Source organism: Lagopus leucura, unplaced genomic scaffold, assembly GCF_019238085.1.
Source record: "Lagopus leucura isolate 7727_CA_CO unplaced genomic scaffold, USGS_WTPT01 Super-Scaffold_100157, whole genome shotgun sequence".
Classification (NCBI taxonomy): Eukaryota; Metazoa; Chordata; class Aves; order Galliformes; family Phasianidae; genus Lagopus; species Lagopus leucura.
This window is the reverse complement of record NW_024962334.1, coordinates 3,064,767-3,086,440: the sequence shown is the minus strand read 5'-3', so window position 1 is coordinate 3,086,440 and position 21,674 is coordinate 3,064,767. Positions and strand designations below refer to the sequence as shown.

At 36.3% G+C, this 21,674-nt stretch overlaps 1 protein-coding gene across 12 annotated transcripts in view; it reads left to right on the top strand.

The window, feature by feature from the left end:
- The window catches only part of LRRFIP2 (LRR binding FLII interacting protein 2), a 49,297-nt gene extending 28,447 nt beyond the window's left edge, over positions 1–20,850 (top strand). For 4 of the 12 annotated variants that reach the window (XM_042888110.1, XM_042888115.1, XM_042888112.1 and 1 more), the window contains 14 exons: positions 1,185–1,292; positions 3,555–3,599; positions 4,300–4,404; positions 4,677–4,748; positions 8,869–9,039; positions 9,545–9,637; positions 11,354–11,446; positions 15,062–15,163; positions 15,407–15,539; positions 16,449–16,498; positions 16,937–17,057; positions 17,647–17,726; positions 18,622–18,726; positions 19,419–20,850. In XM_042888110.1, coding sequence (XP_042744044.1) covers positions 1,185–1,292; positions 3,555–3,599; positions 4,300–4,404; positions 4,677–4,748; positions 8,869–9,039; positions 9,545–9,637; positions 11,354–11,446; positions 15,062–15,163; positions 15,407–15,539; positions 16,449–16,498; positions 16,937–17,057; positions 17,647–17,726; positions 18,622–18,726; positions 19,419–19,529 — 1,389 coding nt within the window. In that variant the 3' untranslated portion in view covers positions 19,530–20,850. The remainder of the gene's footprint in view (positions 1–1,184; positions 1,293–3,554; positions 3,600–4,299; positions 4,405–4,676; positions 4,749–8,868; positions 9,040–9,544; positions 9,638–11,353; positions 11,447–15,061; positions 15,164–15,406; positions 15,540–16,448; positions 16,499–16,936; positions 17,058–17,646; positions 17,727–18,621; positions 18,727–19,418) is intronic. The other 8 variants (XM_042888114.1, XM_042888119.1, XM_042888113.1 and 5 more) reach the window with 7 other exon arrangements.
- The last annotated feature ends 824 nt before the right edge of the window (positions 20,851–21,674 follow it).

The window sequence follows — 21,674 nt, the reverse complement described above, 5'->3', positions numbered from 1 at the left end:
AATAAAATACAGAAATATAAAAATTATAATGACTTAAGTGCAAGGGAATGTTTTCAATCCTTGTGATGTACAGATGATGAAATGGACAGAAATGCATCCTCTCTGATCTTGCCATGCAAGGGAAGAGTGATAGTATGGTGAGTTGGGTGGCATGGTGTTCTTTGGAATTCCTTCTGGTTCCTTAGTTATTGTGAAGTGGCTGTAAGTATTTATCGGCTGCCTATTTTATTTGTCACTGGTCACATTTGTGTGCAAGGCATCTCACCATCTTCAATCCAAATGAGATGAAGCTACATCGAGTATTTATTTCAAGTACAAAGATATTCTGAGTTATTTTTTAATGGTGAAAATTGACTGGAGGCCATGTATTTTCAAATTACTTAAAGATTTTTCTTTCATACGAGTACTTTTAAAACTAAATGCATTGTTCACATTTAACATATATAATGTGCTTTTAAAAAAACATTTCACTGGAATTCCTGTGGCAGTTGTAGTGATCGTCATGTGTTTAGATATATCTTGCCTTTTCTGTGAGTAATGTGAGCACTTCTTCCCCTCACTTTTTAGCCACGTGAGGGTGGCTTCAGGGAGAAAACTTTTTATTCCATTGTAAAGATTCTGGAAATTGAGAGTGAAAGCCCAGATTAGATTGGTAAGAGTGTGATCCAAAGAAGAAACAACGTTTGTCGACAAAAGTATTCTTCTCTTTCTTGACTTCAGAATGTATCATCTGTTTTTATGGCTTGCAATTTTATTCTCTTTAATTTTTTAAGGATTTATGTAGTTTGGCACTACTGATTCCAAGCCGTTTTTCTATGTTTGACTGTACTTCTTATATTACTCAAATGATAGAAAATGAGTCAATAATAAATATCTATTGGTCTTGCTTTTAGATAAGCACCTAGCTAGATAGACAATGATCAGAACAATAAATTTGAAGTGTACTTAAAAATGATGCATGGCTAAAGTATTGATCATGGTGTGGCACGTGTATTATTTCTACAGAGACACTTAATGTCTCAAAAATTCAGAAGAGAATATTTTGCAGTTCTTATACTTCAAATCCAGGAATAAATTGCAACAATGAAAATGTAAGTTGTTGCTACATCTAAAAAAAAAAATCTTGTTCATTCTGTGGTATAATCTTATAATCTTCAGTTTTCTTTCAATCTCTTTTTTTCAAGTCCTCTGATTTTTCTGATAAAAGTGAAACTGCTGCTGACTATTTCAGTCGCTCCAACCGCAGGGGAAGCGTTGTTTCTGATGCAGATGATGTCCAAGGTTTGAATAGTGTGAGTGTAATGCTTGTTGCTGTATTGTGCCAAGTAGAGCAAACTGACTAACCGTGAATTTTATTTTTGTTCTACAGAGGAGTAAATACTGTAAAAGAACCCCGAGTTCTTTTGTCAAATAAGTCTGCTTGTTGAAGGATTGGGGCTTATTTCAGTCCACGAATTTTCTTCAAACTGTTTCATGCTGCATGCTGCTTTATTTTAAGGAGATTCTGCCTGTTGCTTGAAGCATGTAACGTCTTAACACTTCACGTTATTTTGACAGGTGATGAGCATAAGCATCCCTTCAATGTAAAAAAAATCTTTTTTTTTTCTTGTGGAAGTTTATTTTATGAAGTTAGCAATACCTAGTTTTGCTTTGTGGAGTTTTGGAGTACTAATATTTGTTTTAGTGACAAAAATAGACTGAAGTACGTTATTGTTAGCACATTCTAGTGTTCATTAATCCATTGTAAGAGTTTCTAAGAATCCTTTATTGAAGCCATCTATGCCCTCGCCCTGAGCCCTAGGTTAACAGAGCTTGTCGCAGGAAAATTGGGATGACAGTTTTTCTGTGCATTCCTTTGATCTGAGCTTCAAAAACCTAGCTGCCTTTGTTTTTTATTGCTGTTAATTAAAGTTTTTATGTTTAATAGTAGAAAGAATAGGGAGTTTTCTGTACATAACCTTATCTTTGAATGATCAGGGCTAGCATATGCAGTAGAAGGAAAAGGGCTACCTGATCTACTAGCAGCCTGCCACTGCTTAATTAGGTAAAAGCCAAGCAGTTCTTAACTGTACATCTTGCAACCTCATGCTGCTCCTCAAAGCTAGAGCCTGGGAGAAGCTCCACAAGGAGATTAGTGTTGCACTCAGGTTACAACAAGGTTGGAGAATCTCCAACCTCAGGAGCTGGTGAAAGTTAACCACACAGAGCCTATGAATTAAAAGCTAACCTGGGTTTCTGTTTGCAGCAACTCTGCTATGGTGGGAAGGTTGGACTAGATGACTGCTAAAGAGTACCCTTACAACTGCTGTTTCTGTCATTCCACATTTTGACAGTATAATAGTCATATAGTGCTGCATAATTTGTATTTTATTTGTCTCTGTATGTGGTCAAAGTATGACAGAGAGCATTTATCTATTTTAAGTCTTAGCTTTTTTTAACTTACAGTAGAGCTCTTTTACTCAAGCTTGCTGTGCTGAAAGTGTGGAAGCTGAGACAAACAATTGTTATTTTCTCAGTTGTTTTTATTGTAGTTCCTACGTAAGTTAATTTGGAGTATGTAAAACTACTTATTCTTAATGTAAATGTAGGCTATGATATTACTTTGTCTTTCCAAATGATTCTTCAGATCTTTTGGATTTTTCATATCGTTTTTACCATCATGGGGGTGGCAAATATTACAAATTAAAATTTCAGTATATCATTGGAGATGATAAATCTGCCATGGAAATGCACTGTCAAGCTGTAGAAACCATAGCAGGTGGAAAAAGATCTCATAAAGGAACATTTGTTTGTACTGTGATGATAGCAAACTTCCAAATCTGTTGTCACTGGGCTGGGAGCAAAGTGGGCGGTTTTGGAGAAACCAGCTTTTGAAGAGGTCATGCTTTTTAAAAGCACTCATCTGTGTGTTGATTTCCCTGCAATGTTGGAACTATGGACGTCTACAGTGCAAGTCTGGATTACCAAAGGATCTGAAATAAAAAGTTGGGATGGAGGTGAAGTGGAGGAGATGTTTGTTTGCTCAGGCTCCAGTCCAAAAAAAGAATGAATTAAAGTTATTTAATAATTCAGAGCTTTCACTTGTGTGTGTTCTTGTCCTTATGTAACTCCTGGTTTTACTGAAGAGTTAGAGGTAGCAAATGTGTTTTCTAATAACTAGACCATTCACACTGGTGTCACTGATTGTCTGAAGTGCACTTGCATGAATCTTTGTTATGCCACCGAGTGCTGCAGTCCCTACTGTGCTCAAATTTGAAGTAATGGAACTTGTTTTGCTCGGTACTTTATTCTAAGCAATGACTCTTTGGAAAACTTTGTAAAGGGTTTCTGGCTTTTTCTTTACAAGCATTCATTTATTTTGCAGTTAAGGTAAAACTATGTTTTGAAGCTGTATTTTTTTTCATGCATTTTGATCTGTGTTAACTTCTGATATTTCTTTTTCGTTTCACTTTTTGTTCTCAAATATTTTTCAGTATCTTTGAACAGAATAGTGCTTTTTAGTAGTCTTTTGTAGCAAAAGGTGTATTGTGACCAGTTTTCCTTCTCTTTTTCAGCTGGAAGAAAAGAGTGAAAAATCACATTCAGAAATTTTTTCAAGGGTAAGAATATTTGAATTAAAATTTTTGATTGTTGGTATTCATCCATCAGTTTAAAAGCATCAACATTTTTCCAAAAGTAGAAATATGTGTTTTCTTTGTGGGGTGTATTTTAGTAATTTTAAGAACTTGCAAAGAAATAATTTTGGACATACTGCTTCTACTGAAAATAATGCATTGCATCTTATTCTCAAAGGAAATAATGTTATTCTTGAATATCCTTTTAAGAAGTATCAAGTTCTTGTAGAATTCATTTTCTGGGTAAAACATTCACCAGGAAAGGTTGTATTTTAAGAGGCTAAGACTTGAAAAACACAGATGTTGGATCCCATTGGAGAATTCTGAATGCTGTGTGACAGAGAAGTTTTAGAAGTGTTTTTTGGCACTAACAGCTCCTTATGGATATCGCCTGAAGAGAAAATTGGGAATAAACTTGAAATGTCACGATAACTGATATGTTTTCTATTTCTTTCTGTTCTGCTACATACTGTTCTTTAAGCTTCTCATAAATCAGATGACTGTAAACAGAAACCAACATCTCATCAAGAAGTGACATAAGTGCTGGAAAACATTTGGTGGAAAATAATCCTATGAAAAAGTAAAGATGAGAGAAAAGTGCTTGATGGTTATGAAGTAATTTATAAAGACTGAAGTCAAATATACCACTATGTCATACCTGATGCAATGTTTTCCCTTCTTTAAGCCGTCGTCTCGCAATTCAATTCCTCTGAGTGGCAACTCATCTAGGAGAGGAAGTGGAGATACAAGCAGTTTATTGGATCCTGATGCCTCCCTCAGTGAATTACGGGTAAACTGCATTGCTGGAGAATTTGGATCTAGCTTAAAATTGTATTTGTGGTTGGGAGGAATGCTTTTTACTTCTGGTTTCATAGTAGTAAGAAAATGCTATGAGGGTTTAATTTTCAATCAGGGGAAAAATGTATATTTTGTACTGATCAGTATTTATGTTGCTGGTAGTTTATTTTAGTGGAACTTGTTTATGTCAAATCTTATAGTCTTTCAACTGCAAATGTATTTCCCCATACTTCTTATGCAATGGTTCATTCCTATGTCCTGCAGGATATCTATGATCTTAAGGACCAGATACACGATGTAGAGGGGAGATACATGCAGGGACTTAAAGAACTGAAGGTATTAGGGCTTCTCCCATGCATGCATTCTGTATGGGTATTCTGGGGTAATGGAGATCTCACTGGTTCCACTAACTGTATGAAGCTTTACTAACAAGTTCTTAAATTTCTACAAAGCATGTGCCTAACTTTTAATGCATAGAGAGCATCAGATTTTGTCATTTGGACAAAATGTTAAGATCTGCTCGTTGTACATTTCAAATCATTATTTGGTTTACGTTAACATTATTTTAACTTTAACATTTTAGTGAATGTTTTGTGATTAAGGTTTTAAGAGGTTTAATGTATTTTCCAGTGCTTTGTTAGCAAATAAATAGATATTCAAAGTAGCTGCTATATGTCAGATGAGGAAGAAAGAAATAAGATACAGTTATGATGAGTAACTTAATTACTCTTCTAATTTCCAGGAAATTTTATAAAGTAAAACTGAAGTAATGCTTTTGAAATATGGACATGTAGGCAGGCATGTTGCTTGCAGGAGGAGACTGTTTTGTTTGGATCATTTGTAGACTGCAGTTATGAAAGATAATGATTTGATTGTATTGGTTTGCACTTCCAGTTATATTCTTAAATCACAGACTGATATTTTCAGTATTGGGTTAATGAGATTTGTCTGTATTTTGGCTTGCTTAAATTAATATGCTTTTCTTTTGTAAATTTTCCACAATTAACAGTTTGCAGTTAATCTAAAGTATGATTGGTCTCTCTTCTGCACTGAAGGAAAACTAAATATAACAAATCAGGCAACTTACAATATCTTTTCCAGGATTTGTTCTCTTTCCTGCTATCTAGTTGTGAGTGGCTTTGTATAAAATATAGAGCTCTTAACATACTTGTTTTACATCCATATAGAGGAAGAATTCAATGGCTGCTTCTTGCTGCTAGAGAATATAATGTTGGCATTTAACAGCCTCCTTTTATTTTCTTGGTTAAACAATGTGGTAGACATTCTAGCAAAGAGAAAATATGTAATTAGAGCTGTTCAAGGTAGCAAAAATGTTCTTTAGAGGATTTGATAAGATCTTTGACCTATGATTGACTTTAAAGATGGTACAAAATGTATTCCATTTTTTAAAATTATTATTAATGATATTAAATATATTAAGTTAATTTAGAGAAGTTCTTTCAGGAACCCTTCTTTCTAGTTAGGAATGCACTGCCTTCTCAACTGCTGGTGTTTTCTTTCGTTTAACAAGGGCTACAAGGGTATCTGCTTCTACTTGTGTTTTTCCAGTGCCTGGTAACTGTGATCTGTAGGCCCACTTCCCCCATATCTCTGTAGTTGCCTATCTCTCTTGTTACAAAAAGGTTTTCTTTTTCCACTTGGCTACAAATCTGGGTGTCAGCATAGTCAACAGTATTGTAAGTACTTTTGATTTAGTCAGTTTTCCACATTTTTTAATGTCTCAGTTTGCCTCTGTTTTGCTAAGTCTTTCTGTATTCTCTTGCAGCAGCTAGAAAAGGAATCATTTTCCTTTCCTCAGCATTTTTTTCTGATCCATTTTATGGAGCTCTGTCTTGATGTCTGCTTTGTTTAGTCTTTTGGTTCAAGCTCCAGAGGCTTATTTGCACAGCCCTTTGGCTTTGCCAATAGAATTATTGGTGGTATTTCTTCTTAGTTACAGGTTATGTACAGAGTTTTATCTATTTTCATTCCAGCCCATTTCCGCTGCTTCATCCTCAGGCATCCTACTGCCTCATCCAGGTCTTTCAGAAACTCTTCCAAATCCTTATTACTTCTTGCAAAACTGGGATATAACTGAAAATGCATGTAGTTCTTGCACCATAGGGAAGATGATGCTTTACAAAAATAAATAATGGTATCAGTAATTGCACGAAATGGAGCTACGGTAACTTAAGCTAGAGGAGAACATAGCATGAAAATTGCATGCTTATGAATATTTTTCCAATGCTAAAAGAAAAAAAAGTATTTTGTCATGCAGTTGGTTTAATCTCAAAAGCTTCTCAGGTGTTTTGATCACTTTTTAGACAGTTAACAGTCTGCTGTATAGGTAGATTTTGCTGCAAGTGTCCATACCTAATCCAGAACATCTGCTGCCATATCCTGAAGTCATCCTTGCAGAGCCTACCAGCACAAAAGGGCAGGTGTAGCACCTAGGGACGACAGGGTGGCGAGGTGATGGGTTAACGATTGGACCAAATGCTCTTAGCAGTCCTTCTAAGCTTAGTGGTTCTGTGAGTTAGTCTTCTCTTAAACAAAGGAACTATTCCAGAGATGTCTTAGTAAGATTAACTTTTTCGATTGATCAGGGTCTTCTAAGCTTATCTCCTTTCTTGGAAACAATTGCCACTCTTCTGTCTCAATATCAGTTTTATTCCTCTTCCCTAAATGCAGATTTTTTTTTTTTGCATTAACTTGATGATTAATTGCGTTTTAATTTGATCTTCTAACCTCCAAGCAAGTCTTTTTTTTTTTTTTTTCCTATTTTTTAAGGCAGCTAGGCATCTGTTTTGCAATCATTGTTTGCTCTTTTCTTAGTTCTTGTTGATGGCTAGTGTTCTGGAGCACATGGATGAAATAAGGGGAATGTGGACTTGTTAAGATGGGGCATGGGTTCATTTTATTGATGTTTTCAGCTGCCTGAAAGGAGCTGTAGAAAAAACAGAACAGATTCCATACAGAGGCAAGCAGCAGTAGGGCCAGATGCAACAGACAAAAATTGTGTTGCAGCAAGAGAAATGCCAATTTGATTTCAAGAGTTTTCACAAGGAAGATAGTCAAACACGAGAACAAGTTACCCAGCCTTGTTGTGCACTCTGCATCCATGGAAATAAGTCCAAAATAAGCTGCAGAGAGCTCCAATCAGCATGATCTTGGCCCAGCTTTAACTGGGAGGTTAGGCCAGATGGCATACAGGGACCTCTGCCAACATACATTACTGTATGATGCCACTCAAGACGCTCACGAAAATGAACAATAGTAGGCATTTTTCTCTGGTGTTTTTGTTGTTGCTTTTGTTAAATCTGTAAAATATAGAAGGACTATATCATCCGCCTTTTATGACTCCTATTATTTTCCTTTTCCTTCCAAATGGAATTCTTCTTTAAAAGTGTTGGAAAGCTTTCCTGTCTCTTGATGTTTTGATTTACCAATAACTACAGAGTTTGTCATGATTACATTATCACATTTTTAAATCTAAAACTTGAATTATCTGAATGCACTTCGAAGGGGTCTTTATTTTTTCATTATTTGCTTATATCTCAGCCTGAATCTTCTTTGCTGTTTATTATTTTCTGTCTCCTGGATGATAACAATATCTTTCTCAATACTTCCTATGTTGTGTAGTCTATTCTGACCTGCAGTCTATCTGGACATCCCTGGAGTTATTTCTTCTGGAGTTTTTGAGATACTAGATTTCTCGGCACGAAATTCCAAAATTCAGTGTATTGAATTGATAGGCATGAATTTATATAATCATGATAGAAAAATAAAAGAGAAAATATGCACTTTAAGGACAGCTTCCTAAAAATGAAGGTTTGTTGTAACATGGATAAATAATTACGCGTGTTATGATGTTATGAGACCTATGCATGATTTTGTATTTCTTGGCAAATTTTCTCTATTCTACTCCTTAAAAATAGGAAGATAAAACAGTTTAAGCCAAAATAATCATAATTACTAGAAAGATTTGTCTACCTTTCAATTTTGAATCTAGATTATAAAGCCCTTCTTATATAATGAGAATAAAATTAAAGCTGCTCTGAGAGATTTTTCTGTAGACATTTACAGTCATTTGTCTGAGTTCTTTCAGATTTGTTGCTGTGTTCTGACATGTTTTCCTTTGCATGCACTGAATATGAAGTAAATAATATGCTGATAATACTTTCTTCCTGTAAGTTATGAATGTTGTGAAGCAGAAAGTGTCAAGTGGAATACTACCCTGTAATTTTGTTACTTGTGCTATGATAATTTTCTCTATTGCTGTCTACAATATAATATGAATAATGGAAATTGAGCTTGATATCCATAAAGTTGTCACAGAAAAAATAGATCAGAAACAAGAGTAGTCGCGGAGTTTGACTGTGTAACAGTTAACACTTCAATTTTTATTATTAAAGCAATTAATAAAAAAGACAAATGTAACCCTTTCTACCCATAGGATTCGCTCTCTGAAGTTGAAGAGAAGTACAAGAAAGCTATGGTTTCCAATGCTCAACTAGACAATGAGAAAAACAACTTGGTGTACCAAGTGGATACTCTAAAGGATGTCATTGAGGAGAAAGAAGAGCAAATAGCAGAGTACCACAGGGAAAATGAAGAGAAGTCAAAGGTACTGATTTCTGAGGGCTTTATCTTCCCCCCTCCCCACTCTACAAAGATAGTTCATAGGAAGCTCCAACTTCTCAGTAAGAAGCAGTCAAAGACCTCTGTATTAAGAGAAGAATCCATCCAAATACTAAAGCAAAATATTCATTTGAACTGAATAGGATAAGTTTGGTCAAACTTTCTTGGAAAGAGAAAATCTGTGGCAGTTTTTTTTCCAGGCAATACATAGATAGACTAGGTATCATTGATATTATGCATAAACCTTTATGGAGTCTTTTGTCTCCATTCCCTATCTTATTAAATGAATTTTCTGTATAGTAAGTATCTGGGGAACTTACCTAAAATTTAATCTGTGGTTTTTAGATTTTACATAGTTAGAATTTCTTAAGTTATTACAGGGGTTTCTTAGATATTGTCATGTCAAGATAGACTAGTAACTTGTTTAACTTAAATATATTTAAAATGCATGTCCAATCACAAATCGATAAAAATCATTGAATTCCATACAGGAATTGGAAAGACAGAAACACACGTGCAGTGTTCTGCAGCACAAGCTGGATGAACTTAAAGAGGGCCTGCGACAAAGAGATGAATTGATAGAGGTATGTTGATGTGTGGTAATGATGCATGATAGAACTTGTACAAATAAAATCAGTGCAAGATTTGAACAGGAACAGTCATCACACACAAAATTAGCTAAAATATTAACTCCCATTTTTATTAAAGAATTTATCTTGTTTTAGAGAATAGAATTTAAGCTAATCAGTCTGTTAGCTCATAAAGTTAAGAATGTCCCTGGAAGATTTGCATGTATGTTACGTATTAGAAAATCCTTTGTTTGGTAACCATGATTCTCACCTGAATGTGCCTTGTGCCTTTACTTTCTTCTGAGAACAGAGATAATGCTTGTATGACCAAAATCTCATCCCACAACCAGAAGTTCTGAAGCATGGATAGTGCAAACTATTCTTCTTTGCTTTTTCCCAAAACTTCCATTTCAGCTGTTTCTGATTTTTGTGACCATCAGCCACTGGAGTTTTCAGTACTGAGTGTTTGCTTGCTTTGCAGTCAAGCATAAATGCAGCAACAGTTGTCAGTGTTACTGGGTCATAACCATGTTGCTGTTTTTTTCTTTTGTAGTGTAGTGCTATATTTGAAATACACTGATTAAAATATCTGAAAGTAGTCAGCAAGCACACTTCACTTCCTGGATGCTTGATTCAAACATTCTTCTTTTATGCTTTCAAGAGAGTTTTCTATTTGTTAAACACTAGCAAAATCACTTGCCAAGGGAAGTGTGTAAAAAGCACTAAAGCAAGTGTTTTTTGCCAGTTGCACATAACTAGTTCCTATATAGCCATAATTCCATACATATCATTGTACTGTCCTTGTCAGCTAACTTTTCAGTATCAGCTGGTAATTAATCTCCTGCAACAGTTTAACTTTTCCTATTGTCATGTCCTGTGCATTTACTCTATTTCTAAATTTCTTTGCTGAACAGTGTTGGATATTGCAACTTGTCCATGTACTGTGATACTTCCTACTGCTTTTGACTAATGTTGCAATACTTTGAAGGCAGATTACATGAAGAAGATGCTATATATGTAATACTCTCCTCAGCAGTTAATTCTAGATTTTTTTGTTGTTGTTAATGGTCAGCATCTAGCAAGCACCAATTTAAATTTTAAATTTATGGGCTAAAAGCCAGCTTTCTGTTTATTTTATGAAGTATTTATTTTGCCACCAGTGGTAGACAAATTATTGAATACAAGCGCAGGCTGAAAATCTATTAAAGTTTCTTGCAGTAGTACTATCTTACATAATTAGTTTGCTCTATGGCAGTAACCTTCCAAATGTATTTATTTCATTATCTGTTCTCTCAGGTCTTACTCCATAAACAAGGTTGTTTCTAGTTAACAGATTGTGTATCTGGGGAGGGGTTGGGGGAAGCTAGCAGGTGGGGTAGAACGTTGACTTCCAAACCGTGCTTAAAGGTGTCTGGAAACTACCACCTAATAATTGTTTGTCTGAAGAAGGCATGCTATCTCCAAACTGCAGTGGGAACTCTTGAAGAACAGTAGTGCTAGCTGTACAAAATTCTGCCCTTGACATGAAGAAGTGGAATAAAACTACAGTTCTTTTGCATGAATTCAAATGAAAAAGTCACACTCGTTTTCTTTACCCTCATGTTCATATACTCTTTGGTTGTCTTTTATTGCTTTATTTCCTTTACCTTCAAATGTGAATTTTTGTTGTTTTTTTCCTCATTTCTTACTTGTCTTTCCTCTTTTATTCTTCCCTTATACTATTTACTACAGGAGAATCAACGCATGCAGCTGCATATAGATTCCATAACCAAAGAGGTGTTTGATCTCCAGGAGACAATTAATTGGAAAGATAAAAAAATAGGGGTAGGAAACAAATACGGGGGCAGAATTGTTCTTTTAAGTAGACTAATTCCCCTCCTCCTCCCAAGGAATGCTGTGTACTCCAAAGAAATGAAGGCCACTCCCAATTTAAATATTTAAGATGTTTTGCAGTCATCTTGTTTGAGAGAGAGAATTAGCTCCACTTTCTTTACTTGCATAACGGTCAATAATATTAATATATTAAAAAAATGGAATTAACTGTTATGCACAATTTTTTCTTTCAGAACACTTTTAACCTGTAGTCAAGACTTGTAAAAGTCACTGTTAGCATATCCTTAACAGATATAAGAATTGTTCCTTTACACTGATCCACAGATATGTGGCACTGATAGAGTTTTACACAGAATTGAAGTAACTTTTAACGCTTTTAGTGTTTATGAAGGTAAATTAAATTTTTCAAAACCTGAACAGAGGTCAACCTTTGCTAGTGATTTGGCTGCTACCTTTATTGCTGCCTTAGAAATTTGCCTAAGAATCAGTGGATTTTTAATTGGTCTGCTTTCCACTACTTGGAATAGGGGAAAACCTGGGGAGCTGCAGGTGCTAAGGGTTCAAATGCAGAGAAGTCTCAGTGAATACTTGTTAAGGTTGTAGTTAGCATACCTAGTGCTAAGATATGCGTGCAGACTTGAGTTGAATTCTTCAGCCACACGTGCACGTTTCTGTATTGCATTCTTGATCCTTCTAGGTCTTTACTTTGGATACAGTACTGAACCAGGCTGACTGGTACCAAGAGACTGAGAGCTGAAATTGAAACATTGGCTGTGTCAGCTCTTTTGAGGAGTATCTATAGGGTTCCTGTGTATTAGGAAAGGTGGTGCAGCAAGAACAGAGTCATGTATTTGTTTCACAGCTGATACAGTTCAGGCAGGGCTTGTCAGCTTTGTTTCTGGGCAGTCACAATGGAAAAGCTACCTCAGAACCAGGCTGACCCTAAAAAATAACTGCATGGCCTGAACTTGTGGCTGTTCTGGTCTACAAGTAAATTGCCCAGCGGTCAGAGGGAGTTAACTGTGGGTAGTCTTCAGAAGGGAAGTGTCTTTCAGCAACTTCAGGGTTGTTTCTATCAAACTAATTTTACACCCGGATTTTGACTTATTCACATTTCTTTGAATATTAATGTATTTGTTGAAGCTCAAGTCAGTGTGAAAAGTGAAAAGTTATCTTTAGCTTGCAGTGCCCAGATTTATTTAAAAATATATGTATATACAACCTTCTTCCTTCACGTCAGTTTTATTGTTTCATTCCTTCAAACCATGCTGCTACATTCTCCTGCATCAGAAAAATAGTATTTCAACTTCCATAGTTGTTGTTTTTTTCTGGGTACACTCCAGGAAGCTTATTTTAATACTGCATTAACTGATCATATGTCTTCCATATTTACTCTTCATCACTTCTGTGTACCAGACTGTCTCAGTTTCTGTTTTTTTCTTTCCAATACCTCACCACAGTTAATGCAGAAGCTATTATATATATCTAACGTTCAAAGAAATAAAAGCTACCTGGACAATAATTTTTTCCTTTAGTTACTGCAGACAGTCACAAAGTCAAAAGCTGAAAAATTTTCCTCACAGTTTCTCATCTCAAACTTAAAATCTCCTACTGCTTGAAATGTAACAATGCCACTGTCTTTTTTTCTCTCACATTACTTAAAATGTTCAGGTATTTTTCTAAGCTCTCAGTTCTTGTCTTTCTCCTCAGTACTGAGTCACATTGCTAATTTTACTCTCTTCCAGCTTCTGAATTTCTGAAGCTTTGCAAAGGAAGTAGTTTGACTTAGAATTATAACCTACCTCTAAAATGTTTGCAAGACTGGTACCTCAGAGGAAGGAAGAAAGGCAAGCCTAACAAAGATAGCATGACTTGTTTTACCCAAGTCTCCTTATATTATCCTGTTTCTACAAAGCAGTCAAAATTTGTAGTTGCACCTTGTTATAATATGGTCAATTTGAGGACATTGAACAACACTTTTAGGTTAGATTATTACTGAAAGGTACAGCTGTTGTAGTCTAGTACGTCTGTGACCAATTTGAAATTAGCAGTGGTGTATCTGAGTTTGGTATAGATTTCATGGTTTTTGGAATATTTAATAATAAACACCCTGGACAAATATGCTCTTTATCAGGCAGTCAGATTTTAATCCCGTTGGTATGCCAAAACGTGCTTGTAGAGTTCAATTTGTTGTTATTATTACTATTTAAATTTTAATTTTCCTATGAGAAGAATTGCAATAGTACAATATCTAGTGTGAAATCCGTGTCATATCATAACCCTCAGGCATACAAGAACTAGCAGTTTTACTAAGATTTTTCAGTTTTGAGTAGTTATTAACAATCTCTCCGTAGGTATAAGAACGTGGTTACCCCTATTTCCTGCTTGCCAGCACTTTTATGTGTTGGGAGAAAATAGGAAGGGTGTTCTAGCAAGGCCAGCAGCATCACAGGGCACTGCCAAGAGCACAGGTTCTGCATCTGCAGTGTGACTTTAGGCCTCTGTGCCCACCCTTGTGGGTGAACATAGAACACTCACCCCCACGCCACCCCTGTATGCTTCAGAAATGGCAGTCATCTTTAAGTGGAACACAAAACAATGTACTGATTAAGGATCTTCACACTGATGTTGTTACAAAGATGTAGTGTGGGTCTGGAAATGAAAGGACATCTTAAATTCTACATTTTAATTGTTTTGTGCTAATTATTAAAGTTCAGCATACTGCAATCACGTGGAGCAATTACAAGCAATACAGTGGTATTCACCTTCATTTCTTTCTTGTTATCATTCCCTCCTAAAAGCATGATGCCAGGTGTAGCTAAATAACTTTCTTAGGAAAACTTGTGCATGTTTTTGCAGTTGCCCTGTAGTCAGGATCATTTGTAATGCATGCAATATTGAGCTTGAATGGAATACTGGGATCCTGCCCAGTCAAGGGAAAATGTCTGATTAACTGCCAAGTAACAGAGCTGCATTTTAGTTCGGTAGGCAAACCCAGCTATGTCCATACATTGTGCTTTTAGCTGTGATCCTTTCTCGTGCTGGAATAGTACTGCTAGTGCTTGTTTCTGCTTTTCTGTGGAAGTGATTACTTTGCTTATAGTAAAAGGTGCTTGGTAGAAATAACCTAGACTTCTAAGTGGATGGCAGTGGTTCAGTGAGGTAAGATTTCTACTTCCATACTTTAGAACTTACAGAAATTTATCTCAATGGGTGTGATGCTTGGAGATCTTTTGACAATTGAGTTCCAGCAAATTTTATATCTGGCCATGTTAAGAAGAATGAAGAATGACTTGCTCTTCTGGTGCTTTGTTTAGATTATCAAAATCTATCAAAACCAGAATATTCCTAAAAAGTTCTATAATAGAAATTAACTAAGACCCCTCTGGGACAAAATTTGTCATGAGAAACATGGCAGTGAGGCTAGATGTTTGACTTGCAAAATGTAGTTGTTAGATGTTAGACACAGATGCATTTTACATACATAAAATACCCCTTTTAATTTCTTTTATTAAGCTTTTTGTATTTATGTTTAGAAAATCTTTCTGCTGTCTGTCATCTTTTTTCTCTATGCCATTCTTTTTCTTGCTATCTGCCTGAACCCAGGCCCTAGAAAGACAGAAAGATTACTTTGACTGCATTAAGAATGAGCGAGATGAGCTCAGAGAGGAGTTGGCTGACCTGAAGGAAACAATGAAGAGAGGAGAGGTATGTTGGTAGTAGCTGTATGATGGTGTCAGAAATCCAGCAATGGGGCATGAAATCAAGGCTGGTGAAAAGGAGGAAGAATGGTTACTGTTCTTGTGCAGCCTCGATACATGACCTCGGGGTATGGAGCGTTTCATTGTAACTGTTTCAATCTCTTCAAGAAGGCTTTTCAAAAAGATTTCTGTACGGTTGCAGTTTAGCAGTGGTCTCCTCTGAGTACCAATTTCTCTTTTGTACTTTCAGAAACATGGGTTAGTGATAATCCCAGATGGCACACCAAATGGTGATATCAACCATGAGTCTGCAGTTGGTGCAATAACAGTTGTATCGCAGGAAGCTGCTCAAGTCTTGGAATCTGCAGGAGAAGGGCCGCTAGGTAAAAATATCCAAAAATAAGTCAGAGTTTGAGATCTGCTTGCTTTCCGTTCACAATCCACCAGTTTTAACAACAATCAAAGATAACATATGTTTTTTTTTTCTTTTTCCCAGACCTTTATTTTAGCTTCTTAGTTAATCTGTGTGTAGTCAATACCCTGTGAAACTGTTAGTTAACATGCAGATAAATTTCTCCATACACTTGCATTATATTTGCACACGATGTATAATAATTAAGCATTGTTTAGATGGGGGCTGGGCTTGGTACATGTTTGTATTGTGAAATACACACCTTTATGCTTTGTTACTGACAAGGTTATGCTTTCCTTGTAAACTACTATAATCATTACATTTCATTATCTGGCAGGGTATTTTGAAGCTATTACTGATCTCCTAGCTGATTTGAGATTTTGAAATGTTCCTCTGGGATCTTTCCCAAATAGTTTTCTGTGGTTTGAGAACAGCCACTATAAGACTTTCTACAAATGCATGCTTTGCACAAGCCTAGTGCCATACCTGAAGAGGTAGCAATCTTTAAGAATAAGGCAAGAAGAGTATGTGACTGGGAAAAAAACATGTTGGCTGCCTCTAGATTGAAACAAAACTGTGTTTTACTATTTAAAACCGGTCTTCACTTGACTACTTGATTGTTAATTTACTTTGTAGAATTATTAAACTCAGAGCCCTTTGTTCTAGAGCTGTTACACTAATATATGAACAATTGGGTATTTTTTCATTTTACTGCTATTAACTGAAAAGCATTATGTTATTGCTAGGGAGATATAATGGTTTTGTTCTCCCAATGCTGTTGGCTTTGTTTGAAGAATGTTTTACGTAGAAAACAAAAATTACAAGAAATAGATTCCTTACTTAAAGATTCATGTTTTCTAATGGAACTCTCTTGTTTTAGATGTCCGGCTACGCAAGTTAGCTGGAGAAAAGGAAGAATTGCTGTCCCAGGTAAAACAACCTGTTATTGTCAGAAATGTACCTCTTGTGTATCCTTTACAGGATATTCATAAAGTAGCAGTAAACAGATGCAGGCACCTAGATTTCCTTCTGGTATTATCCAGGAATACTGAATTCAGTGAAATGTAGCTCTCAAAAGCTCTGGCATCTTTCTGCCAAGCTGCTGAGCAGTGAAGTGTACAATTTCTTTAATCTCTTCAGTTACTTAAACAGAAAGTTACTGGTACCAAAGTAGCTGTGTTTTAATGTAGTTTCAATATTGAGAAGAGAGCTCAAGAAAACATACATCCTGCATACATACATTCTGCTATTCCCACTTGCAGAACTGTCTCAGCAAGTGGCATCTTGCTACTATTTGGCCTCACTGAATGTTTACATGTACTGCTACTGAATGTTTGTGTTTTTCACAAAGTGAAACTTGTGTTTCAGGTTAGAAAACTGAAGATGCAATTGGAAGAAGAAAGGCAGAAATACTCTAAAAGTGATGGCATGAATCCAGATATAGTAGGCTTAGAGAATGGTTCTGACTTGCAACTAATTGAAATGCAGAGTACGTATACAGTTACTATTCAGAGGTATTCTTACTGGGGAGATGAAGCTGGCTACCTTTTCCTGTGTTGTTACACAGGGTAGTATTGGGAGCAGATACATCATGGAGTAGGTATTTTTGCCTTGGTATGACTCCTTGCAGGAAATTTCTCACTATGTAATAACTTAAAAAATATGTATTTACTTGTGGTTAGTTGGTTCTCAGTTAACAGTCTTGCCTAGAATGGGTGTCGATACTTGAACAAATGTGTTTTTTAGCTTTTAGAATTTCACCTGAATTGCTTTTGTTAAAATGTTTTGATTATTTTGTTTTACACAGAAACTTATCTAAAAGATTTAACCATTCCCTAAAGCAAAATATGAGAAGTTACTAAAATATAGCTCAAAATTCACAACTGCTTCTTAGCAGCATTACACTCTTTTCCGTTCCAAGCAAGTTATTCCTTTAGCTGAATATTTTGCTTGTTTAACAGATTGTCATATGCCTCAATATAAATAAAATGGGCTTTGTTAGTGAATTTGACTTAGAAGGAGTACTGATAGTACAGAGAACCACTCTGAGAAATGTATTCATGTCAATTTTTGTCTAGGAGATGCCAACAGACAAATTAGTGAATACAAGTTTAGACTTTCAAAAGCTGAACAAGACATAACCACCTTGGAACAAAATGTAAGTGCATCTTTCTTCAAGTTTATTCATACCATTATGCTTTTTCTGCAAACTTTCACAATACTTTTTCTCAAGAAAACCTATGAAAACCTATAATTTGATTTACTACTTGTTCTTTAGTTTGCACAGAACAGTGTTACATTTGTACTTTCTTCCTACTTGCTGCAAGTAAATAGCTGTGCATAGTCTAACTCTGTATTTTATGTTTAATTTGCACATTAATATATAGCAGAATGTAAAGAGGGACTGAATTCAGGAATTTTAGTCTATTAGCAAAGGGTGAGTAACAAGGTGGTATAATGCAGCATCTCTGCAGATCACTTGAAAATGTGAGTCAAAGTTGCACGACTGCACTCTTGTAGTCCATACTTCTCTATTGAAATCCGTGCTTTGGCTTAAGATGTCTTGCATCATGTTATGACTCTTTCTTCTTTCTACTTTCATCTGTCTCTGCTTCTTAGCTTTCCAGGGTTAATATTAATCCCCATGTATTCCCCAGTTCTTTGTTTTACAGATTCCTCTCTCTGCTTAGTTCAGTCTCTTTTCATATCATCTGAAATATTTCTATACTATGTTCCATTCTCTACTGTTTTCTGCATCCTTTGCCAGGAGACCAGCAGAGAAGGGAAGGAAGTTCTGCCTGCCATTTTGTTGCTTTTAGCTTTTTTTTTTGGTGGTAATAGTGGATTTGTTTGTTTGTTTTTGTTTTAAACACTTTGAAGTTATGGCTGTAGCTGAGTACATTTAAACCTCCTCTTTCTCTACAGAGATAGGGGTAGTTCACAGGATGCCTTGTGTTAGTGTTCTTTTGGAAATGGAAGAACTGGTGGTGGTAGGTGAGCTCAGAGTGGAACACCTTGGCTAATCATTCCTCTCACTTTGTTTGGGTTTGCAGGTTGGACGGCTGGAGGGACAGGTTGCAAGGTATAAAAATGCAGCAGAAAATGCAGAAAAGGTGGAAGATGAACTCAAAGCTGAAAAGAGGAAGCTTCAGCGAGAGGTAATTAACTTGATTCACTTGTCTGGAATTGCACTGTCTTTTATGTCCAAGCTCTCTCTTTTTAGTAATCTTCTGTTACAGCTTTGAGTGTTTTCAGAAGGCCTCTGACTCTCAGTGCTGCATTCAGAGGACAACTGTAGCACGTGAAAGTAGTACTAAATACCATTCAATGCAGTATTGTCCTTGAAAGAGAGGATCTGAAGTTATATTTTCTTCTAAATGTGGTCACTTGGATATCTTAAGCTAATCCTTCCATAAATATTACTGAGGAGCCAACCTTCCCATAATCGAGTATCATCCTAGGAAGTATCCATCACATACCTCACAAAGAGCTGGAAAGAACATGTTTGCTGCTGCTTGTGTGATGCCTGCTACCCATGGGAATATGTCCCCAGCAGCTAGTGACAGTAGTTGAGAGGACCTTATCTTTCAATAGCATGTAATGGGAAACTGGTGATGACAGTGTTTCATATTCAAATTGCTTACCCGTTATTATGTTAATATTTAAGTTCTCCTTCATCTGGCTGCAGTAATGATATGGCTACTCTTCAAGTATCAGCCTTAACTCACACAGTACTATTGTAAGGAATTTAAAAGCTGTATTTCTGACTTTTATTTTCACTGTCAAGGCTTAAACACAGCAAAAACTCCAATTAAATTTGGTGGTGATAACTTTTGCTTTCATTTTATAGTTAAGAACAGCACTGGATAAGATAGAAGAGATGGAGATGACCAATAGCCACTTAATGAAACGGCTGGAGAAGATGAAGGCAAACAGGACTGCGCTTCTATCTCAACAGTGAAGTGGAAATTGAAAGTACAATGCACTGCTCCTTGAATAACTAGCCCTAGCTCATTTTTAAATACAGACTTTCATTGGCACACACTATGTGAACACAGAGTTGTTCAGTGGTGTTTTAGTTTCATAATTAAATGACGTACTTCTTTTTGTAACTTATGAGAAAATGAGATGTAGTTTGAATTCCCTTGTGAATAGCAGCAATTCTTCTGTAGCGTTTGATTCTAGAGTCAGAGCTGGAGCACAATGCTGTATGTTCAACCTGGTGATAGAAAACATTTTCACAGCTGTGGAATCAAGTTTACTCACGATCTCTTCTGGCTGCTTTAATGATGCTTGATGCTCAGAGACAACTGCATGAATTCAAGAAGACACTGTATTATAAACTTAACATACGTTTGCTCAAGACATCACACAGCACAAGTGCCTTTTATCTGGTGCAATTTAGACTTCATTCTTGAAATAACCATTGAAATCAGATAACATTTTATTTTAAGATACATTTGGGGTGTTCACTGAACTTTATACATTTTGAAAATGCATTTTTGTAAAATATTTAAATTTATAAGAAAATAAATAGGGACTGTATATAAAAATCTGCTTTTTTTTTTTTGCATGGGCACATGTGAGTTCTAGATAATTTTGTCAAATACTGGCCCTTGATGCTCTTAGTTTAAGAGTACAGATTTTCAGGCTTTTGTTGTATTCCGTCAGTTTGTCATCTGCTGCTCAAGTGTGAACTGAAATTTTAGGGTGGGAGGAAGGGTTGGGGAATGTGGCTGAGGAGTTCATTAAATGGACACTTTACTGACCAAAAGCAGATGCTTCGTGTTTTCTTCGAAATGCTGAGGTTCCAACAGAATAAAGAAAGTCTGCACAGAACAGTGAATTTTGATCTTCGTATTCATAAAAAAGGTTTTTTTACTTTTTAATCCAAAGGTTTTGAAGTAGTGAGTTTGGTTGGGTTTTTTGTTTTTGTTTTTGTTTTTTTTTCCTAGCCAGGTCTGCTACTTCATGACAATACCATCATCAAGTCAGTACAAGTTGTTCTGGAACTGTTTTGTCTGTAGCTTATTCTCTGTGTTCCGTGAAAGCTATTCAGAACTTCCACTCTTTTCAAGCTGGCACAAGGGCTGTGTTAATAAATATCACCAGCAGTGGGAGTTCTTAACTGCCTGACACACTGTTAGCCTTTGTTTGAGGCTAGCAAGGCCAAATGTTTCACTTGAGAGAAATCGTTCTTTTGGACTCGTATCAGATACTTTCCTGTTGCAAATGGTTGCCTGTCAGTATTCCTCAAACCAAAATATATATTTACAATCCGAGCATTTGTGCTTCTGTCTTCATGGGAGCTTATTTTCAAAGGAACTGCCATCTTTACACAGGACAAGTGAGTGTACTTTCTTTTTCCTTGGATGCTTTAATGTCTCTTGGGCATTAAAAACAAATGCTTTCTGTGTTGAGAAACATCCCTTAAGTAGCAGATCTCCCTAGAGCTGCTCGTTTATAGTAGTACTGTAGTTTGGTGATCATTTAAATCATGCTCTTTGCTGTTAACTCTGCTTTCATATTGTGTACTTCCTATTGGTCTTGTTTTTATAGCATGTATTCTGGAGATTGAGATACTTCTGGGGTTCTGAGTGTGTTCACAAGTATAAATCACACAATTTCAGGGGTTGGAAGGGACCTACTGTGCACTGGTGAGGCCTCACCTGGAGAACTGCATCCAGATGTGGAATTCACAGGAGAGACATGGACCTGCTGGAGCACAGCTGGAGGGTGGCCATTAAAATGATCTAAAGGAAGGAACACCTTTTGTATGAGTACAGGCTGAGAGAATGGGGCTTTGGGGATACCTGACAGCAGCCTTTCTGTATCTAAAGGCAGTTATGTGGGAGACAGGAACAGACTCTTCAGCAGCATCTTTTGTGATAGGACGAGGGAAAATGGTTTCAAAGTAAAAGAGGGGAGATTGTTTTTCTATGGTATGGGCACTGGAACAGGGACAGTTTGCCTGGAGAGGTGGCGGATGTCCCATTGTTGGAGACATCCTTCCTTTCCACAAGCCTGTGGTAGTTATGCTCAATCAAATGCTGGTGGTTGGGGCTGGATGGAAAGGTTCAGTAAGCATCTGGTAGGGGCTGCAAAG